Genomic DNA, 23,190 nt, shown 5'->3' on the forward strand with positions numbered 1-23,190 from the left:
TCTTCTTGCAGCTTTAGAAAAGATTGTCTATGTAACATCATAAGTTGTGCTATAGAGTTTAACTCTTCTTCTCCATCCCCTAAATCTGGCCATACAAATGTATTTAAATCTAGTTGTGGTTGTGTTGGAGGATATAGATCAAATTTCTTTGTTGCTTGACCATTAGATATGGTCATATTCCCTGACCTACAACTTATTTTTGCATCAGTTGTAGCTAACCATGGTCATCCTAAAATGACAGGGTAACCAGATAAGTTGACTTTTGGGGATAGAATCATGAAATCTATAGGGTACTCTAGAGAGTCTAGGGTTACTATTATGTCTTCTATCATCCCATCAAGAGTGACAGTAGAACTATCTGCAAGTTGCAAAATTGTTGGGGTAGCCCTTAATCCTTCTATATTCAACTTTTTCATAGTATCCTTAGTCATGACATTTATAGTAGCACCAAGATTAATTAAAGCATTTTTAACAGGCTTACCATTTATAATCACATTCACAACTGGACTTCCTGGATTAGAATATTTAGGAATGATCAATTTTCCTAACATAATGTTAGTCAATTTCCCTACAACATAAACTGTTGTTGGGTATTTTTTCTTCCTCCCAAGATTTTTTAGACAAGCTTCCCTGATGGCTTTGCCATAGATAGGAACATCTTTAATAGCTTGGAATAGGGGTATTTGGACTTGCATGCTCTTTAACTAATCAATAAAATCAAAAGCTTGTTTCTCTATTTGTGTAGGTTTAGTTTGTATGAGCTTCTCTGGAAAAGGAGGTTCAACTATCAGTTGAGCTTGAGTTGAGCTGGCGGCATTAGTTGGGTCAACCTCTTCAAAAATTATAGGTTTTGATGCTACATGAGTATCTGGTATTTCAGTTATAAGAGATGGTTTAGGCGCTAGTAGTGTTGTACTAGATCTCAAATGTATGTTTGCAACATTTAGAGCATAAGTAGGGTATTATTGAGCATCAACATAATACATTGGTTGTTGTGACTGCTTTGTGCAGGTAACTGAGTCTTCTTTTGAGGTCTAGGACTTGCAGGTGGTGGCATTAGTGTAGGTTGTTGGACTGGAGGTGGTAATTGTGGATTACCAGTATTTTGGTTAGGCCATTGTTGAGGTCCTCTACATTGATTTGTAGACTACCAATTCCCTTGAAGTGTTTGCCATTGGTTCTGCTAATTCTACCATTGATAATTATGTTGGTTTAGTAAGGAAGATTGGGGATTTTGAAGCCATTGAGGTTGTTGTGGATTATTTTTCCAAGCATTATTCCAATTAGGTTGACTATATTGTAAAGACCTTGGGTATTATAGTTTTTCCATTGATTACCATATATATTTGAATTTTGCAAATGGTCTTAAGGCATACCTTGACATTGGGCCCATGGCCGGTGTTGAGTAATAAATAATACTTTCTCATCCTCTCCATCTATTTTGATATACTTAGTTGGAAGATGCTGGTTTTCCATGCTAGTGACCAATTGCATTGACAATCTTTCTTCTGCTTCTGGCAGTGTGAGCTGTACTCAGCTAATTGTACCTCATCTTCTGCATGCTTCTTCTTTGCAGTCATTGTATCAAGATGTGTAGTGACATCATTTATGATGTCCTACTTGAAATCTGAAAGCATATTAGATATCTTGAGCTTTGAAATACCCTGACTGATTCCTTTAGTAGCTGTAGTCTGATGTCCTTTTCCTTTCTTCATTATTGACCTTGAGTAGTTAAGACATATTTTCTTAAGGTCATCCCAATAAGATTGATATACATCTCCACCATCCATCAAGTCTAATGCTTCTAGACAATTATCATTTACGCCTCTCAAGAAGATTAGCTTTTGTGAATCCTTGGACAACACATGCTGAGGGTTCTTCTGCAGTGTATACAAGAAACGTGAAACATAATCGTCCAATTATTCTTCCTCCTTTTGTGATATTCTAAAGATATCATCTCCTCTTGAATCATTTTCTTTGCAATACTCTTTGTATTTGTCTAGAAACGGAGTTTGCATTTCATCCCAAGTACCTGTTGCATTAGCTCCTAAGCCCATGAACTATCGTAAAGCTGACTCTTTTAGTGTTGTTGGAAACAACTTGAGCTTATGGGCATCAATTTTGTAGTCAAAGCTACGAAAGAGTGTGTCAAACTCAAAAAAGAAAGTATCAGGATTTTTAGTTGCAAGGGCATAAAACTTTGGAAGAACGTTTGGAGGTATATTTTTAAGATTAGCATTCGTTATTGGGCTTGGGAGAGGAAATGGAAAAGTAGGTTGTGCCATTATCAGAGGTATTTGATAGTAAGGTTGCTGCTGAAAAGGAACATTGGGTACTGGATTGTTAACAATTGGTGGATTTGGAGTAGTACTATCAAGGAAACTAGCTAAAATTTCAGCAAAAGGTTGACCACTTGTATCTAGAGGTTTTGCTCTTGAGGATGATTTTGTAAGAAAAACAGGGCTTGCATCCTTGAAAGGCAACTTGACTTCTTTTTCAATTTCATGGTTTAGATTCATAGACTCCCATGGAAGAAATCTCCCATAATCATCTCATTGTCTTCCTCTTCAATGCATGCAATTGAATTGGTGACTTGTTAATCAAGTGCACAATCTTGTGGTTTCTAACTAACACACTAATCTAAAAATAGAGGACTCATGAAGGTTCCTAGTTTGACACCATCCTTAGCAACGATGCCAAAAATGCAGAGCTTCCATAACAATCACACTGTTATTCCTCTCGAGGATACTATGTCTATTTTGAGAATTATCTCTTCCATCATGAACTAAACTTGAATTGTCAACCCAGGGATGTAGAACTTGAAATGGGTTAGCACAATATGTGCACTAAGTTCCTTTAAGTCTTACCATCTATGCTGCAAGAAAGTAAAATGCATGAAAAGAATCTATATTACTAATACATAACAATAAACATGCTTGGAATAACAACAAATAACTGTAGAAAACTTCAAAAAAGGAATTCTAAGCTAGTTAACAGCTCAAACATCCACTATGATCATTTTTCACAAGTGCTACAGGAACTTTCATAGTAGCTATGTTGCAGGACTAATAGACTAAATCTATCTTAAAATAGGAAACTGCAAGAAATGAGTCTACCCTACCTAAATCTATTCCACCTCCCAAGTTGGCCCCCTTGGTTGGCTTCAACTAACTAAAAACACAAGTATTCCAAAATCACTTTCTCATTAGAATTCTTCTTTTGCTACATGACTGAATAATTTGTAGAGAACAGAAAAGAGCAACTTTAGAATCCCACTGATTAACTAACTTCCCCCCTCCTTTCTTATATATAGAGGATTGGAATTTATTGCATAACATAAAACCATGAGCAAACATTGTCAGAAGAAAAAGGTGGAATGTCAACCATGACTTTAAAACATTGATTGAACAACAGAATAATAGTATGCAAATAATGTAACAAGTCAGGTCTCCTGGAAATAACTCTTCTCACAGCCTCGGCTTAACACTTAGAACTAACCTGCGCTTCTCATGCTACGATCGGTCTTCATTACTCCTTTAATATGGTGTTCATCACTCTTTGCACCACTTCTCCATTTCCTGAAAATTAGAAGCATTCAAACTCATATGCACAACGACATTTCTACTCTTATTCAAATATTAGAACATAGCTTAAAATATTTATATGAAATACTGCACTTTATATATAATATTAAGCAAGGTTTGTCATATCCATTATCCATAAGTTTAATAAGTTCTAGCTGCATTCAACATAAGACAAATATATTGGAAATGTTTTTCACAAGGCTCAAAGAGTAAGTTAAAACTATATTAAAACTATATCAAATTTGAGAGATTAATATGCTTCATCACACACTTCTAATGTGGGTTCGACATAGGGTCCACAAGCACTCCTAGCTCAACGACAGTCTGAGAGATGAACATCATTAATACCGTTTGACATGACCACATCTCCTTTCACGTGCACCAATCCATCAATATTAACAATGTCCTTATCTCCATAAGTACGACAACCTAGGTGGGCCCAACCAACATTATTACTCCAAGCGAGGATTCAAAACTTAGTTACACCAATAACAGTGAAACCACAACACCACTACACCACAAGGTAATCCCCTTTGAAAACCAAGAGTAAGAAAAGCTAGAAAATTTTGGTGGGAAATAATTTTATATTGACATGACAATTTTTTTAATAAGCATTGGCTGCCTATTTTCTGCCTCTAACATTTTTCAAACTTATTTCATTTTGCTCAACATAAAAAGAAAAAGATTCTCTATTATCCTTTTTTACGATTTTAATTTCCAATAAGAACAAGTAGTTACTTAAGTTTAATAAAAAACACTAAGGTATAAAATAGGAAAAAATTGACTATACTCCATATATGACTTTGAGAAAATAAATACCTATCAATATTTAATTCTTAACAAAGAAATATGACCTTAGAAAATAAAAATTAAAAACCCTCCATTTAAAAAAAATTAAATTAATTAAAAGTATTTTATAATATTTCAAAGGACTTTTAATTCCATACGCGATCGGAGAAAAAGAGTAAAATGCCCGAATTCATGTGGTTGTGAATTTTAACCCACTCCAACCGACTTTTTGGCATTTTGTTCAACCATTCGCACACTTCTTTCAATGTGATACGCCACCGTGTAAAGTGGAAATGGTAAATAAGAGTTTTGAGGCTAACAAGAAGAATATGAGGCTGACAATTATTGTGAAACTCAACAGTACATATCTTAGATTCAGGGAATCTATACACCTCCTCAAACTCATACTATTCAGATTCAACGTGCAACTTGTGATACGGAATTTTTTACACGCTTGAAATTTTTTTCTTCCTCACTCCATTGCGATTCTCCTGACCAAGGTAAGAGTAAGTAAGTTCCCATACTCGTGGATTTGAATGGATTCATTTTCTCTGTTAGTTTGTTGACCAAGAATGCGAGAATTTTGCTTTCTTTGGGTTTGTACTAAGCTTCCCAAAAAATTTGAATAACTACTTCATTGGATTCATCTTGTACTTTTGTGGTGTATTGTATTTGTGGAGTGCTGAAAGCATCTCCAAAATTGTGAATATTATACTTCACTAATTTTCTGTGTGTGTCTCTCTCTCGCTCTGCTGTATTGGGGAAGAAAACGAGAATTTTGCATTTGGGTTGCATTGTGTTCATGTTAACCGCTAGCCCGCCTTTGAGGATGACTGGAGCTTTGTCAGTGTTGAGTGCAATTGGAGATCGTCATGAAGTATACAGGAGTAGTATTATCACTGAGGCTAGATTGTACTCACATGGGTTTGGAAGAAAACAGCAGAATAAAGGGAAATCACAAAGAGTGCTTTTTGGGAGCTGGAATGTGAATGGGAGGGTGTTTAGAGGCACATGCTCATGGAGGCATCAAAAGCGCCACTCTCTGGTGGTGGTAGATGAATTTGCAGGGCAGTATGAAGAAAATTTTGCAGATGTTGGGAAGGTAAGCATTCAATTTTGTACTCTTAAAACTTAATCTAGTGAGCGATGATGAAACTCAGTACAAGTTACTTGGCTTGGGAATAGGCATTTTGGTATTTTGTTGAATGTTATGTGTTAGCATATAGACTCATACAAAAATTCACGTCTTTGGGTTTGATATACAGGTGTTTCTTCCACTGTTCTTGAATTCATTACAAATTTTTTAAGTGCTGTTTTTTCTCCAGTTTCCAAAATGTTGAGTGAGGTTATTGCATCCCTGTAAATATGAGTGAAATCAAATGTGCCCTGTAATAGTAGATTATGATTTCACCACATTTATAAATTCATAAACATGGTTCAGGCTCTAATATACCCCATGGCAAACTCGCCACAAATCTGATGAAGTAATGGTCCACTTTTGCTATGAAGGACTGAACGTGGTTGACATGCTTAGGAATGCCCCTGCCACCATTGCATCATAACCCCTGAGAAATTTTGTGTTTAGTTTTATTTCTATACTATATTATTTATGTACAACTGGAATCTTTCCATCCTAACCTTAACAAGTGTAGATATGCCTATCAGCAGATTCATTTTGTTGGGAAAACTGTTCTTGACAAGTGAAATTCCCTCCTCACCCGACCCTATTCTTACAATGCAGATATCCATCAGAACAATTTTTTTTTTCAAATCAGCTATAAGGCCTCTAAGAGATCAAAACATATGGTGGAAAGAAAATGGCCTTTTATAATAGAAGCTAATGTATCTAACTAAATTGGGGATATTGTTTGAGAAATATTTCTTTCAGATAAAAGAAAATGGTTCAAACATGTAGCCAACAAAAAATGATATTTTTTGGAATAGTGAATATCAGTTAGTTTTTGGCTTGGGTCAATCTGCTACTGGTAAAAGAGGCGGTCTTTTATTTTGAGAGAGTTGAGAAAATTAGAGGCACAAAGGCACCCTGCTCTGTGAGATGCCCAGTGCTAGGTGGCTGAGGACATGCCTTTTATGTCAGTGCTCTTAATGGAAGACTTTGTGGGTCCACATGATCCAGGACTTCCAAAAGCCTCTTATGAAACGCCTTCACGCTGGCCAGAAAACATACGTTAAGCATGAAGCATATATATGCATCATTATAAGGTCTATTAGTGTTGAATCAATTTAAAAAAAACTGTGAATTTGGACACAAGGCAACATAAATAAATTATCAGCTTTTCTTGTTGCATCCGCCAACATAAATTTCATTTTGCCTTCAACATCTTGCAAAATGCCTGCAAACATTGGATTTGTCATTCTCTTTGGAAGAATTCATGTTTGATGGATGACCTTCGATTTTGTTAGTAAGAGGGATATATTTTTGCTTGACGTGTTTCTCACCTAAGTTTAATTAGTTTTAGCTAAGCCACAGTTTTTCTCTTGCTTTTCTTTCTGATAGATAATAGGCTTGAACCTTCAATATTTTTATTATCATTCAAGGTGCAGGCACCAAGGGGAAAAGAATGGGGAAGAAAACCCCCGATATAGCCTAGGACGAAACATCCCACTACATGTGCCCCATTGTATTTAGCAAGGGAGAAAGCATTGTTAACCCCGAGGGTTGCTGTTGCATCAAAAGATCGACCTCTCAATGCCTGATACAACCACTTATCTTGTAGAAGACACAGGATGTTAAACCATTTTGCGAATCCAGCGAGGGACGTTGGCCCACTGCTAGCAATCCCCCTCCAAATGTTACTTGCTGGTGCCTGCAAGGATTTGAACTTCTGACCAAACTCTAATACCGCTTATTAACCTCTAGGGTTATCGTTGCACCAAAAGATCTACATATCAATGTCCGATACAACCACTTGACTTATAGAAGACACAAGAGGCTGTTAAACCACGTTGCAAATCCAGGAAGGGATGCTGGCCCACTGCCAACAGGAATACCTTCCATCACACCAATATATAAGTTATACAAAGATACAGAGAGGACTGTTATAATGACAACTGAACATAGCATATGCTTGGAATGAAGCTGGATACTCTACCATGACAGTCTCCATATCTGCAAAATTGCGTTACCATGTTTGCTTGTGTCTTATGTCAATAATCCATCTCCATAATGCTCAAGTCCCTGCATTTCTCAATCTTTTGTCTAGGATCACTTTATTGGTTCACATACTGAGTAAAATCTAAAGAGCTTAGCAAACAGGAATTCCATTTAGTTTGTGAATAGATATATATTGTCAGTTTCCTGTGTCTACTAACATGAATTTTGTAAGCAGAGATTTCCCCTTTTCATATCATTATGCTAATACCTTTATACAAGTGCTAGGTTGAATATCATTTTTCCAAAATACTTAATGTTAAATGTCATTTGCCTATGAAGAAAGATGTCTGCGAGAACCCACTTAGTGATGACATAATAATATTAACTGTAAAGAACTTAGAATCATGAAAGTCCTATATCTACCAAATTATAGTTGAAAAAGTTGAGAATCAGCCTGTCCATAATGTAATTGCCAGAAGAGTCAGAAATCTAATAATTAATTTTGGGCAGAACCTTTTAATGATATAAATCTCTGCAAATCATTAAAAATGAGATCAGCCTGCCACCACACAGACATATTTCTATTTCTTTGTGAGTATTTTAAAGAGAGGTCATGAAAACATTTATACGAAGCCTTACATCTGCTAATTAGGTGCCAGAAATCAAAACCATATACTGGATAACTGAACTCCTAAGAACTGAGATATAATCATAAACATCAGTAATCATACATAATTACTAAGAATAAATATAAACGACAGTAAACACCAAAACACCGTAATTGTTTACTTTTTTTTCTGTTTATTTCTTCTGGTATATATATTTGCATTAAGATATGAATACATACATACATACATACAACAGAAGAAAGAAAAGAGGAAAAGCAACAACAAAACAACACACTAGAAGCATAGAAGACAATGAGAGGAGTTCACAAAGGCAAGCTACCAGCCAAAAGGTCAGAAGGGACCATGAAGGGCAGGAGCCACTTGGAGGACAAGGAGCAACAACGACCAAAGCAGGAAACAAAAGGGAGGAAGCAAAGCCCACAAGAGGAAGATCGACATCACCGAGAGGAGAGGGAGGGAAAAGAAGAGGGATAGACCCAGAGAGCAGGGAAAGACGGAAACCTACACAAGGAAAGACAAAACAACAGAGCGCGGAGGAAAGAGAAAACACGATGCCGAACAAAGGGGGAACCAAAAGGACCGAGCTTGAGAGAGCCAAAGCCAAAGAGGACACCCAGTCAATGGAAAACCCAAAAGAGAGGGAACCAAAGACAGAAGGAAATAAACAACACAAACAAAATGATAAAGCTTTCATATATTATAAAGACTGAGTCCAGAGTCATATAGAAGCATAATAGACCAAACCACCATCACTACCATAATTGGAGTATAAAACTACATATATGCCAAAACTATCATAATAATTCAAACTACCTAAATCTAACCAAAGGTGAAGAATTACTGCCATTTAAACCACCATCAAGACCCAATACTGGTGGAAAATACTAGATGTAAACTAGATTTATGCCTATTCTATCTACACGAGTCAAAAAGCCTAGTCCCAATCAAGATGAGGTGGTTAAGTCCAACCTAGGTCTCCTTCTCAAAGTCTTCGTTGCTGCGGTCTACTTTGTCAACTTTCAGAAACCATTCTAGTCCTTTCCATTTTGGGCGAGTCTGAACATGCATAATACCTAGCAAGAAGTGCCAATTCCTTCTTACAGAGGGAAGTTGCTTTGCAAACCTTTGGAGATTGGGAATCACCAGAATAGGAAACACCTCTACCGCATGGTCTCTTATGCCATACTTGCTTTTGTTGGGAATGCATAGATTTTCATCTATGTTGTCAAGGACCGAATCTAACTCAGCCAAAAGTTGGTTTTCGAACAGACTCTGACATAATTCGGAAATTGCAGCTTTGCCTGTCCAAATGCAAAATGGTGGCTGCAAAAACTGCTATAATGTCCGTGTTGGTCTTAGGCCTGTCTGCTAACAGAGAGAATTCCTTTACCAACGATTTTCATGACATCTCTGATGATTAAACTATGTTTCACATTCATAATCAATTTCTGCCCTGGCTCTGAAATTTCACCCCAAAATGACATCTCCCTTGTCCCTGGTTTAATTTGAACAGGCATACCCATTGGGAGAAAGCGCTCACCACTATAGTATAAGGATAGTATGGGGAAGGATAAATAGAGATCAATATACACCCATAATCCATGTGGGATGCAAAAATAATAATGCATGCGGTTGTTTGAGTCTGAAATGGCTCAAGGTACAATCCACAACAGCTGTCATGTCATGATTACTGGGCATACAGAATGTTAACTTCTAATAAGTTTTAAAATGATTGACAGAAGTGGTGCCATCAAGAAGTGTCCTAACCTAGAGAACAGTAGAAGATCCTTGAAAACGAAAGGCAGACTTAAATAATAAAAGTTAAATGAGACAAAACAAGAAAATCCCAAGATGGAACAAAGATAAAAAAAGAGAAAGGAAGAGGGCTCATCCAGCTACATTGCTAATACCTATCAACAACTATAAATATGGGTATAAAAGATTTTATTTTCCTCTATACCCATATATATAATAATCAATAGATATAAGAAACATAACTTGCTGACAAAGAGAAGGAAAACAGGAGAACTGGAGGGAAACGAAAGTGACATAGAAGGTTAGAGAGACGGAGGACAAGAAGACAGGAAAGAGCCAGATAGGAAAACAACAATCAGGAATAACTAAGAGAGGCTAGAGATCTATAGAAGGATCAGCTTTGAAGAAGATATAATTACATGCCCAAATTGGCCAGACAATCGACACCTATTACTTTAGTCTACATCATTTGATTAGTATGTGGGTGTCATAATGTATCACATAGCACATTTCATAAGGTCACCTGGATACTTTTTTAATGCAGAGTTAGTTCTGATTGCTTGATAATACACTTGTTTATGCCATCGACCCCCTTGTTTGCTAGCTCATCGGCCTTTTTGTTACCTTCTCCAAGGATATGATTAAAGGTAGAGCAGGTAAATAAGGTGACATGGTTGCTGGAATGCGAGTGCGAGGGTGTTGAGAGGCACATGCTCATGCAGGCATAAAAAATGCTACTCTCTGGTGGTGGTAGATGAATTTGCAGGGCAGTATGAAGAAAAATTTGCAGATGTTGGGAAGGCAAGCCTTCAATTTTGTACCCTTAAATGTAAAACGTGATCTAGTGAGTGATGATGAAAATCAGTACAAGTTACTTCGCTTGGGAATAGGTATTTCGGTATTTTGTTGAACGCTGTGTGTTTACACAGATTCAAACAAAAATTCAGATCATGGTCTGATATACAGGTGTTGCTTCCTGTGCTCTTGGATTCATTACAAATCTTTTAACTGCTGTCTCTTCTCCAGTTTCCAAAATGTCGAGTGAGGTTATTGCATCCCTATAAATGAGTGAAATCAAATGTGCCCTGTAATGGTAGATTATGGTTTCACAAATCTATAGATTTGTAAACATGGTTCAGGCTCAAATATATACCATGGCAAACTCACCTCAATTCCGATGAAGTAATGTGCCAGTTTTGCTATGAAGGATTGAAGGTGGTTGACACTCTTAGGAATGCCCCTGCCACCATAAAGTTTATTTATATAATATATGATTCAAGTATGAAGTTTACTTTTATAATATATGATTCAGGTATGTACAACTGGAATCTTCCCGTCCTGACCAAGTGCAGATATACCTATCAGCAGATTCAGTTTGTTGGCAAAACTGTTCTTGACAAGTGAAATTCCCTCCTCACCCAACCATGTTCTTATAATGCAGATATCTATCAGAACAAATAACTTTTTCAAATCAGCTATGAGGCCTCTAAGGGATCAAAACATGCGCCAGAAAGAAAATGGCCTTTTTTTACATAAGTATCTAACTAAATTGGGGATATATCATATTGTTTGAGAAATTTTTCTTTCAGTTAAAAGCAAATGGTTCAAAAATGTAAGCCACCAAAAATTGATCTTTTTTGGAATAGTGAATATTAATTAGTTTTTGGCTTGGGTCAATCTGCTATTGGTAAAACAGGTGGTATTTTATTTTGGAGTTGAGGAAATTAGGGGCATAAAGACACCCTGCTCTTGTGAGATGCCCAACGCTAGGTGGCTGAGGCCATGCCCTTTATGTCAGTTGTCTAAATGGAAGACCTTGAGGGTCCTCATGATCGCTGACTTCCTCAAATCATTAAGTGGCAAAAGCTTCTTATGAAATACCTTCACTACGTGAAGCATATATATGCATCATTATAAAGTCCATATATGCATTGAGTCAATTGGAAAGTTGTGTATGTGAATACAAGGCAACATAAATAAAAATCTCTTCATTTCTCATTGCATTCGCCAACATAAATTTCAATTTCCCTTCAATGTCTTGCAGAATACCTGCAAACATGGAACTTGTCATTCTCTTTGGAAGGATTAATGTTTGATGGATGTGTTGGGAGGTCAGTGCCTCCATCCCTTCTAGGTTGGTGCCTCTTTCCAGCATAGACTGACAGATTTGTGACATATGCTTAACCGCCTCCTGTGGATCCTTGTCTCTGGCTGTTGTAATGTTTATTGACAGCTCGAGCTGTTGGTGTAATGGCAGCAGTGATTCCAACAAGTGGTATTAGAGCGTTGGGTTACGGGTTCAAATCCCTAGGGTTATGCTAAGGGGGTATTGTTGGGAGGTCGATGCCTCCATCCCCTCTAGGTTGGTGCCTCTTTCCAGCATAGACCGACGGATTTGTGACATATGCTTAATTGCCTCCCGAGGATCCTTGTCTCTGGCTGTTGTAATGTTTATTGACAGCTCGAGCTTTTGGTATAACTGCAGCAGTGATTCCAACAAAAGGCTTGGGCACTTGAATTTTGACAACTTGGTAAAAGTTAATAAGCATCAGAAAGTAAGAGGTATGCCATGTATAAGTAAGCCAAAGAATGTTATTTGTGAAGGGTGTCAACATAGTAAACAAACAAAGGCATCGTTTTCTTCAAAAAAATATTTTGCTTCTAAACCATTGCAATTAGTACATACTAATTTATGTGGTCCTTAGTACATACCAATTTATGTGGTCCTACAAAGACAATGTCGTTGAATAGTGAAAAGTATTTCATGCTTTTTATAGATGATTATACAAGAATGACATGGGTAACCTTCTTAAAGCATAAATCAAAGGCATTTAACAAGTTTAAGATTTTTTAGGAAAATAGTTGAAAATGAGTCAGAAATAAAGATTAAGTGCTTACGATCAGATGGCGGTGAGTTTACTTCAGATGAATTTGTTAATTATTGTCAAAAACATGGCATCAAAAGACAATATACAGCATCCAGGACACCTCAACAAAATGGAGTTGTTGAGAGAAAGAACCGAACAATGAAAGAAATGGCAAGGACTATGTTAGATGAATCTAAAGTACCAAATTGGTATTGGAAAGAAGCAGTTCACACATTAGTATACATTTTAAACAGGGCACAATTAAGGGTAAAAACTAAGTACACTCCTTATGAGTTATGGTATGGACATCCTGCTTTTGTTGAACATTTTAAATTTTTTGAAAGTAGATGTTTCATTGAGAATTCTGATGATAAAATAGGAAGCTTTGATTCAAGATGTGATGAGGGAATCTTTTTAGGATATTCTTCTCAAAGTAAAGCTTACAAATGTTTTAATAAAAGGTTGAGAAAGCTTGTTGAAAGTGTACATGTGAAAGTGGATGAAGTTGTGCAGGATAAAAAGGAAATAAGAATGGATAATGGTTTCCTACAAGACAATGATAAAGACTTGAAAGAAGCAAATGATAAAGTTGATGAATGTGATGAAGGTGAAGAAGAGATAAAAGATCAAATAGAAACACCAGAACCCACAGGTACAAAGGCTATAGGAACAAGATTGAAGAAGTATCATCTTCAAGAACAGATTATAGGGGATAAACATGTAGGTATTCAAACAAGAACAAGAAATACATCTAGTGAATGTGCTAATCTTTGTTTGTTATCTCAAATTGAACCTAAATCATATAAAGAAGCTAGTATGGATGAGTTTTGGGTTAATGCTATGAAAGAGGAACTAAGTCAAATTGTAAAGAATAAAACTTGGGAATTAGTGCCTAGACCTGAAGATAAAAATGTAATAGGTGCTAAATGGGTCTTTAGAAATAAACTTGATGAAAATGTAAAGATATCAAGGAAAAAGGCTAGATTGGTTTGTAAGGGTTATGCACAAATAGAAGGTGTGGACTTTGATGAAACTTTCGCACCAATTGCTACAATTGAAGCAATTAGAATCTTTCTTGCATATTCATCTTTCAAGGGCTTTAAAATGTACCAAATGGATGTTAAAACAACATTTTTTAATGGTTATCTTGATGAAGAGGTTTATATGGATCAACCCGAAGGATTTGAAAACAAAGACTATCCTAATCATGTTTATAGGCTGGAAAAGGCTCTTTATGGTTTGAAACAAGCTCCGAGGGCTTGGTATTCTAGGTTGGATCAGTATCTTATAAAAAATGGCTTCAAAAGAGGTGGTGTTGATAGTAACTTGTATATATATGGTACATGTGATGATGTTCTCATTGTTTTTGTTTATGTTGATGATATGGTATTTGGATCTAATGATGATGCTTGTAACATACCAATTTTCCTAATCGTGTTCAATCTAGAAATAAAATGATTTCCTATTTCACATGACTAAGATTTTCAACAACAATTTTAAATTGAAATAAAATCTAATGCTGATTTACCAAAATAATGAAACATTAACAATAGCTAACTAAATTTGCTGAAGTAATTATTAGACGTATTCATTTAACTACTTCTAGTTATTCATCTGAAAATAAATAGCATATATTGTTGAAAGGAAATACAATTTGAGATATTTGAAATCAATATGGTTATTTTTGACATACAGAGGCTAAAGAACCTAAGACATACTGATATTTGACTAAAGAGGCTGCAGAGGCTAAAGAGGCTAAAGAACCATTTGACATACAGAGGCTAAAGAACATATAGATTATTTTGTGAAGCTTCATTTATAGGTTGTCCAAGCCCTGGCTTTGGTGAGAGGAGAAGCATTGACATAGGCCTAACCTCCCAACCGCGGACCATTATTTATCCCCACATGTTCTAATTTAATAGAATGACCCTCTCTACCTCGAGGTCGGGCTTGGGATGTTCATTAATCCAACCATCACAGTATCCAGGTGGGTTGAGGTCCCAACAGTCATTCGACAAAATAACTGAAGCATCTGGACAACAACATAGATCACTTGTTCCGGAAAATATGCCTAATTCCACCCTAGCCAAGGATTTCAAATGTGGGTTTACAACTCGATCTCCACCACTCAGCTTGACAACTTACTACATGAGTGGAACACACGAGCTAATGCATTATTTACTCTTCTTTATTATTTAGTTCTGATATCATTTTTGTTTTGCAGATATCTCTACACCTCCTCACCATTTTCAGGCCATCAAGCCGGTGATTCCTTGGTGCCTTCAGATAAACTTCACTTAGATTCTTTACACCTTCTTCACCATATTTTGGCATTATGCCTGGTGAATTCCTTGGTGTTCGAGTTCAAATTAGTATATCAAATTGTAATTGATTTTATTAGAGATGATGGCTTTTAAAGGAAAAAGTTTAGAGAAATTACATATTTGGATATCTAAAAGAATACATCAGACTTGTGTACAATTCATTACAGTGTTAACACATAAGGCGGTTGGCAGAACAAATCTTTGAATGGGAAACGTCAGACTTTTATCACTATTATATACCACAATAAATATCTCTAAGAATACGGTAGGCTTCAATCATATATCATTGTCTTATATCACCAAAGGAGAACGATACATTTTGGCAATGAAAATAAAAATGGTAGACTGAGTACAGTTCGGGTCTTACGGCCAGCTTAAGATTGAACTCTGCAATCAATAATATCAAATGGAAACTTTTAAGACTACACAAGTTTAATTAGAATTCCTTACATGACTCTCTGTCACCAATATCAAAGAAGAGCCTTTACTTGATTAATTCTGCCTATCTTGCGTAGAGACCCGCGATGGAAGATAATGGTTTGATTCACGGCAAAAATATTACTAGAATAGGGTTCATTCACCACAATATAAGCTAACAGGGAACTCATATGTTCAGGGATAAAAGATGCCGATTGAGAGTGCATGAAGAATGCCAATAGTCTATAGAAGAATCCATAATATAGGAATGAGCTAGACCTTACGCCTACCTTCAGTTACAAGATTATATTTGAAAGTTATTCAAATCGGCTTAAAAGAAAAGAAAGAAAGGCGGGAAAAATGAGAAGTAAAAGAAGATGAAAGGTTTTAAATAATTAATATTATTTTATTAATGTTTCATTTTTTCAACTATGCTTATATGTACGTAATGGTAAGGTGGCATCGTTGGATTAATATTTTTAATGTAATGGTGTCACTTTATTATTATTTACATATGATCATATTTGAGAATATAAAATAATATTAAAATGATATTAATATTTGATAATTCTTAAAGGTAAGAACTTATGTTTATTTTACATTGTTTTATTATAGCGTTTCACTTTAAAGCTCATGCGGTTCCACCATGAAATATGTTGTCAAGTCCTAGTAACCTTGACAAGATGGTTTTAGGTCAAACTTGTCAATTCTGATGACTGAGCTTATTCGACCATCCCCTTCTAATGACCTCGTTTCGCAATGCTTCCCCTCTCTCTTCAGTCTTCATCTTGTAAACATTCAAAACAACATTCTCGCCAAGACATCAATTCAAGATTTATAAATTGCTAATTCAAAATCATCAAGTAACCGTTAGGGTTTTTATCAATGTCAAAATAACTAACTTTACATGCTCATCATAAATGTTCAACGGCTATAATTGATTGACTCAATTTCACATGATCCCGAATAGATCGATACAACGGCTATAATTAACTAACTCACTTTCACATGAACATGAAAGAATGAACAACGACTATAATTAACTAACTCACTTTCACATGTTATAGCAACGACTGTAATTAACTAACTCACTTTCACGTGTTATAGCAATGACTATAATTAACTAATTCAATTTTACATGAACATGAAGAAATAATTTGGTTTAACTGCTATAATCAGTTTAAAATTTTAGGGCAAAATTTGGGATGTAACTTATCCATCCCCTTAGATTTTTCATCATCCACGATGAAAGTAATATCAAATTGTACTTAATCAGTTAAAATAAAAGAAATAAAATATTCAGTTTTCAACTTCTGAGAAAAGGTAGGGATATCTCTAAAAAATATAATGATAATCTTCCTAGGTGGCATTATCTTCTGTATACTGGTCCCACTAGACCTTGCATTGTGTCACTTCTCAATTTCGTAAGCGTAGCTTACGTACCTTGAGTATTCTGAGCGGTTTTACCTCTACCACTCCTAGCTCTCACACCTGCAACAATTTCCAATCAATCATATGCTCATGGTGACTAACAAACTTTTTAAGGTAAGACACATGGAAGACGTTATGCATCCTAGCAAGGGCTAGTGATAAAGCAATCCTGTAAGCCACTGGGTTGACAACCTCCAAAACCTCATAAGGTCCTACATATCTGGGGGCTAATTTTGCATTCTTGCCAAACTTGATAGTACTCTTCTGAGGCTTAACTCTTAATAACACCTTGTCCCCTACTATGAATTCTCAATGTGTTCTTTTAGCATCAGCATAACTTTTTTGTCTGTCGTTTGCTTCCTTCAATCTCTGATGGATCTGAAGTACTTGCTCTTCATCTCCTGAAGCATTTCAGGCCCGACAATGACCCTGTCTTCTAATCGATTCCAACTTACTGGAGTTTTGCACTTATGGCCATACAAGGCCTCAAATGGAGCCATTTTAATTGAGGACTGGTATGAATTATTATATGCAAATTTGACCAATGGTAAGTATGTTTCCATTGATACTGTCGATCCATGCAATATACTCTTAGGAGATCCTCTAATACTTGATTTACTCGCTTGGTTTGACCATTTGTCTCAGGATGATAGGCTGAACTTATATTCAATTTGGTGCCTAAAGCAGTAAATAATGTTTGCCAAAATCTGGAAGTTATCATAGCATCCCTATCTAAAATAATTTTCTCTGGTACCCCGTGTAACCTGAAAATTTCTTTTATGAACTTATGAGCTATCCCAGGTGCTCCATCGGATAAATTCTTTGGTATGAAATGTGCAACCTTAGTCAATCTGTCAACTATGACTAAAATAGTGTTGTGCCAATTTCTAGTCATAGGTAACCCTTGTACAAAATCCATGGATATTACCTGCTACTTCCACTCAGGTACCTCATTTGGATGTAACAAACCTGCTGGATACCGATCTTCTGCCTTCACTCTCTGACATTCTAAACAACTTGCCACAAACTCGATTATTTCCCTTTTCATTCCCTTCCAGAAATATAAAGGTTTTATATCAGATAACATCTTTGTTACCCCTAGATGTCCTAAGTATGGGGCAAGTTATATTCACCTAAAATTAGTCTTCGTAGTTTAGGATGATTTGGCACATAGATTCTATGGCGATATCTCAACAATCCATCTTCTTCTAGACTAAACTCTAAATACTTGGGATCTTGCGGATCTCTAATAAGTGTCATGCTGATTTTTGTATAAAACTCATTATGCTCTAAATGTTGTAAAATTTGGTATCTTAATCTGAATTTTACCATAGTCATTGCCGAGATGTGTCTTCTCTAGCTTAGGGCATCAACCACCTTGTTTTCCTTTCCTTTAATGTAGCTTATGTCGAACTCATAATTTGCTAAAAACTCCAACCATCTCCTTTTTCTAGCATTAAGATTTTGCTGGGTAAAAATATATTTTAAACTCTGATGGTCAGATCTAAGTTCAAATGGTTTTCCAATTAAATAATGTCTCCACATTTTTAAAGCATGTACTATGGCTGCTAATTCAAGGTCATGAGGTGCATAATTTTGTTTGTAATTTTTCAGCTTCCTAGACTCATAAGCAATGCCTTGTTCTTCCTGCATTAATACACCCCCTAAACCTTCACCTAAAGCATCAATGATTACCACAAACTGTTTCTGCGGATCGAGTACCCTTAAGATAGGTGCAATAGTCAGTTTTTCTTTTAGAAACTCAAAAGCTGATTGACATTTTTCTGTCTAAACAAATTTCTTTCCTTTCCTCTGGAGTGAAGTGATTGGATAGGCTATCCTTGAGAAGTTTCTGACAAATTTTCTGTAGAATCCAGCTAATCCCATGAAGCTTCTGACTTCAGATACGTTTCTAGGTATGGGCCACTCTTTAATTGCTTTAATCTTAGATGGATCTATTGCTATACCTTGTGCTGAAATAATATGCCCTAGGTACTGAGTTTCCTTTTGGTAAAAGACACACTTTGATAATTTCCCATATAACTTGTTCTCTAAGTCTTTGTAAAACTATCTCTAAGTGTCTTCGGTGCTCCTCTTCATTCTTGGAGTATATTAAAATGTCGTCTATGAAGACCAATACAAATTTGTCCAAACAATCCTGAAATATACTATTCATTAAGTTCATGAAGGTTGTGGGGGCATTAGTTAATCCAAACAGCAATACTGTAAACTCATAATGTCCATATCTAGTTCTGAAAGCAGTTTTATGTATATCCTCATCCTTAATTCGCAATTGATGGTATCCTGATCTTAGATCAATTTTTGAAAATACAGTTGCGCCCTTCATTTGGTCAAAAAGGTCATCTATCCTTGGCAATGGGTACCGATTTTTGATGGTGACTTTATTAAGCATCCTATAATCTATACATAATGTCATGGTTCCATCCTTCTTTCTTACAAATAACACTAGGGCTCCCCATGGTGAGACACTAGGTCAAATCATCTTCTTATCCAACATATCCTACAGTTGAATCTGCAACTCCATTAATTATGTGGTTGTTATTCTATATGGGGCCCTGGATATGGGCTCCGCTCCTGGTATCAAGTCTATGGTAAAATCAAATGCTCGAGAAGGAGGTAATCCAAGAAGCTCCTTAGGAAACACATCTTGATAATTCTTCAAATAGGGATATTTTTCTTCAAAAGATTCTTTTAATTTTTGTTTGATTTCTCCATCTTCATAAATATAATCATCCCCATATGCGGTTTCCCTCATATTTTCAACTCTAACTACGAATATTTCACAACCTTTCCTTCCATATCTCTTAAGTTACATCGCAGAAATTTGTTGTGCTCTAATTTCATGTTTGATCCTTGAAATACTTGTGGGTCTACCTTGATCATCCACATAGTTGACAGTTTTGGCAAGACAATCTACGTTAGCCTTATGTTCACTAAGCCAATTAATTCCAATGATAATATCATAAGACCCTAGCGGAGCTACATATAAATTCAATTCTGTGGAGAAATTCGGAAAATCAACTTGAGCTTCAAACAGACATTGCTTTACCTTGGCCCTTGATTGGTTTGCATACTCGACTGTCCATGGTTTTTCCATGAAACTAGATCTTTTCAGAAATCTACTTAGCAGCCTAGGTGATATAAAACATTCAATTGCTCCAATATCAATTAATATAGACACAGGGTTTCTGTAGATCTGACTCAGTGTTTCAATGGGGCCTATCTACTGTTTCGCTTGCCTATTATCCAAGGTTGCATGAATTCTTTGCTGAAAAACTTGCTGCTACTATGGCACAGGTGGGCGTTGTGACTGGTATTCCTTGCTGCTTGCTGCTCCTGTGGAAAAGGTGGGCGCTGTGACTGGTTGTGGTTAGCGTACTGCTTCTTAAAGTGATTTTCTCCGCAGATAAAACACCCTCCCGATGGTCCTCTTTTCTCATTATTTCTGTCATTTTTGTTCACATGAAAATTTTCTTTGATGTCTCTTGTTCCATTGCCTTTATTCTCAGGTTTGCTATTCTTATAATCCTTAAATTGTTTTCTCGATGGTCCGAATTCATTGCCTTCTGACTTCCATGTAGTCTTTCTCTTATTGTCCCGAATGGAATCATCCTTCCTAGTCTTATGTTCTTGTCGAACAGCCTTTTCCAAAGCCTCTTCCATAGTTTGAGGTGCAAGGACATCTACAGCTCCCCCTATCTTGTTATTCAATCCCATGATAAACTTTCTTACCTACAGGTTGGTGTCTTACTGGTATGGCGGTACGTATTTAAGTAACTGAGTAAACTTCTCCCAATATTTATGTACTGACAAATCCCCTTGTTTTAAGTTCTGGAAGTCCAAGAGTTTCTGATCATAGAAAGTTTGGGGCAGCCAACGTGTCCTAAATATGTCTACGAACTTTTCCCAGGTGATGTTAGTAGATCTAATGTTTTGTTCTACCTTGGTGTTTCCCCACCAAGTTGCAGCTTCTCTGGTGAAATGATATATACCCCATACTTCCTTTGAGGTATCTAAGAAGTTTCTAATTTCAAAGTATTGTTCCATTTCAGTCAGCCATGCTTTAGGTTCATCTCCGGACTCAGAACCAGAGAACTTAGGTGGTTTAATTTTCTTTATATTTGCTGATAAATCAACTACTATTTCCTTCTTCTTTTGCTTATCTGATTTTTTAGGAGAGGGGGTTTTATTATGTTTAGAGACTTTTGTCTCGACCTTGAGTGTGGTATGCACCTCTTCATGATGTTGCCCCATCTGGGCTGCCATTTCACTCATTCTCCTTTCCATGATTTCTAGTTTTAATTGCGTCTCTTGCAAAATTTGGAGTAACAATTTGTTGGAGGATTGGGGGTTCTCACGAACTATCTCTTGGTTTTCTACATTTCTAATGTTATTCATTTTTGTGTTTCAGGTCTCTCACTTGTTAGTTTACAATTCTGTTAATGTGCGAAAAGAAAAATCTACAAGCACATAATTCTCAGCTAAGAATTCTATTTTACACAATTTAGTTTCATTGCTCGACTAAGCAAAATTTTATTTCCATTGTTCAAAATTTCACTTTCATTGTTCAACTAAACAATCTCATTTACAGAATTCATTTCCATTGCTCGACTAAGCAATCTTTATTTACAAAATTCTTTTCCATTGCTCGACTAAGCAATTTTTATTTACAAGATTCATTTCCATTGCTCAACTAAGCAATATTTATTTACAAAATTCATTCCCATTGCTCGACTAAGCAATCTTTATTTACAAAATTATTTTCCATTGTTTGACTAAGCAATCTTTAATTACAAAATTTTCCTCTATTGAGGAAGTCTACATTCACACAGTATCTTTATTTTTTCTTTGCAGCATCTAGTTCAGACTGGTACATGTCTCATACCATCCAAGATCTATGAAAATGGAAAAGGGGACTGCTCTGTTGAGTGTTCCAGTTCTGTATCAGTTTGTTCCTATATGCAACCTTCTTGGCAGGAGTCCATCTGACTCTCTCCTTCTTCATTCGTTGAATTGCTTGGCTTAGGGTTTCAATAGCTTGAGGTTCAGAACAACAGGAGTAATCAAACTTAGTCATGTTCTTAATAAGATAAGGAAAAATAGGATGCCAAGTTTTCTTGCGAGGTGTTTGACGTACTAACATCCTGTAGTCATTTCAGATTTCTATTAAGTTTTTAAGAAGGTGATGTGCCCTAGGCTCAGTGTTGAACCCAGTGCTCTAATACCATATGTAAAATACCAATTTTCGTAATCGTATTCAATCTAGAAATACACTGATTTCCTATTTCACATGACTGAGATTTTCAACAACAGTTTTAAACTGAAATAAAATATAATGCTGATTTACCAAAATAATGAAATGTTAACAACAGCTAACTAAATCTGCTGAAGTAATTATCAGACGTATTCATTTAACTACTTCTAGTTATTCACCCGAAAATAAATAGCAGATATTCTTGAAAGGAAATACAATTTGAGATATTTGAAATCAATTAACTTCTTTAATGAAATAACTAATTATAAAGTAAAATGACTTTCATCCATAAAAGAAATAGCTAACATACAGAGGCTAAAGAACATACAGATTATTTTGTGAAGCTTCATTTATAGGTTGTTCAAGCCTTGGCTTTGGTGAGAGGAGAAGCATTGACACAGGCTTAACCTCCCAATTGCGGACCATTACTTATCCCCACATGCTCTAATTTAATAGAACAACCCTCCCTACCCCGAGGTCGGGCTTGGGATGTTCATTAATCTAGCTATCAGAGTATCCAGGTGGGTTGAGGTCCCAATAGTTATTCAACAAAATACCTGAAGCGTCTGGACAACAACATAGATCACTTGTTTTGACAAATCTACCTAATTCCACCCTGGCCAAGGATTTCAAATGTGGGTTTACAACCCGATCTCCACCACTCGGCTTGACAACTTTCTACATGAGTGGAACACACATGAGCTAATGCATTATTTATTCTTCTTTATTATTTAGTTCTGATATCATTCTTGTTTTGCAGATATCTCTACACCTCCTCACCGTTTTCAGGCCATCAAGCCGGTGATTCCTTGGTGCCTTCAGATAAACTTCACTTAGATTCTTTACACCTTCTTCACCATATTCTGGCATTACGCCTGGTGAATTCCCTGGTGTTCGGGTTCAAATTATTATATTAGATTGGAATTGATTTTATCTGAGATGATGTCTTTTAAAGGAAAAAGTTTAGAGAAATTACATATTTATATATCTAAAAGAATACATTA

General features: G+C 36.1%; 1 protein-coding gene and 1 long non-coding RNA gene across 3 annotated transcripts in view; one reads left to right on the plus strand and one right to left on the minus strand.

The window, feature by feature from the left end:
* Positions 1-3,361: 3,361 nt before the first annotated feature.
* Positions 3,362-23,190, minus strand: part of LOC149562640 (uncharacterized) — a 40,029-nt gene continuing 20,200 nt past the window's right edge. The window contains exon 2 of the long non-coding RNA XR_016363964.1: positions 3,362-3,578. This is a non-coding gene — a long non-coding RNA (uncharacterized LOC149562640). The remainder of the gene's footprint in view (positions 3,579-23,190) is intronic.
* LOC149562641 (chaperonin-like RbcX protein 2, chloroplastic) overlaps positions 4,793-23,190 on the plus strand; it is a 47,059-nt gene continuing 28,661 nt past the window's right edge. The window contains exons 1-2 of one of the 2 annotated variants that reach the window (XM_089826107.1): positions 4,793-4,883; positions 5,140-5,475. In XM_089826107.1, the coding sequence (XP_089682233.1) occupies positions 5,176-5,475 (300 nt within the window). In that variant the 5' untranslated portion in view covers positions 4,793-4,883; positions 5,140-5,175. The remainder of the gene's footprint in view (positions 4,884-5,139; positions 5,476-23,190) is intronic. The other variant, XM_089826106.1, reaches the window with a different exon arrangement.

This window comes from Cupressus sempervirens, chromosome 4, assembly GCF_028749045.1.
Source record: "Cupressus sempervirens isolate cs-2001-9-10 chromosome 4, ASM2874904v1, whole genome shotgun sequence".
Lineage (NCBI taxonomy): Eukaryota > Viridiplantae > Streptophyta > Pinopsida > Cupressales > Cupressaceae > Cupressus > Cupressus sempervirens.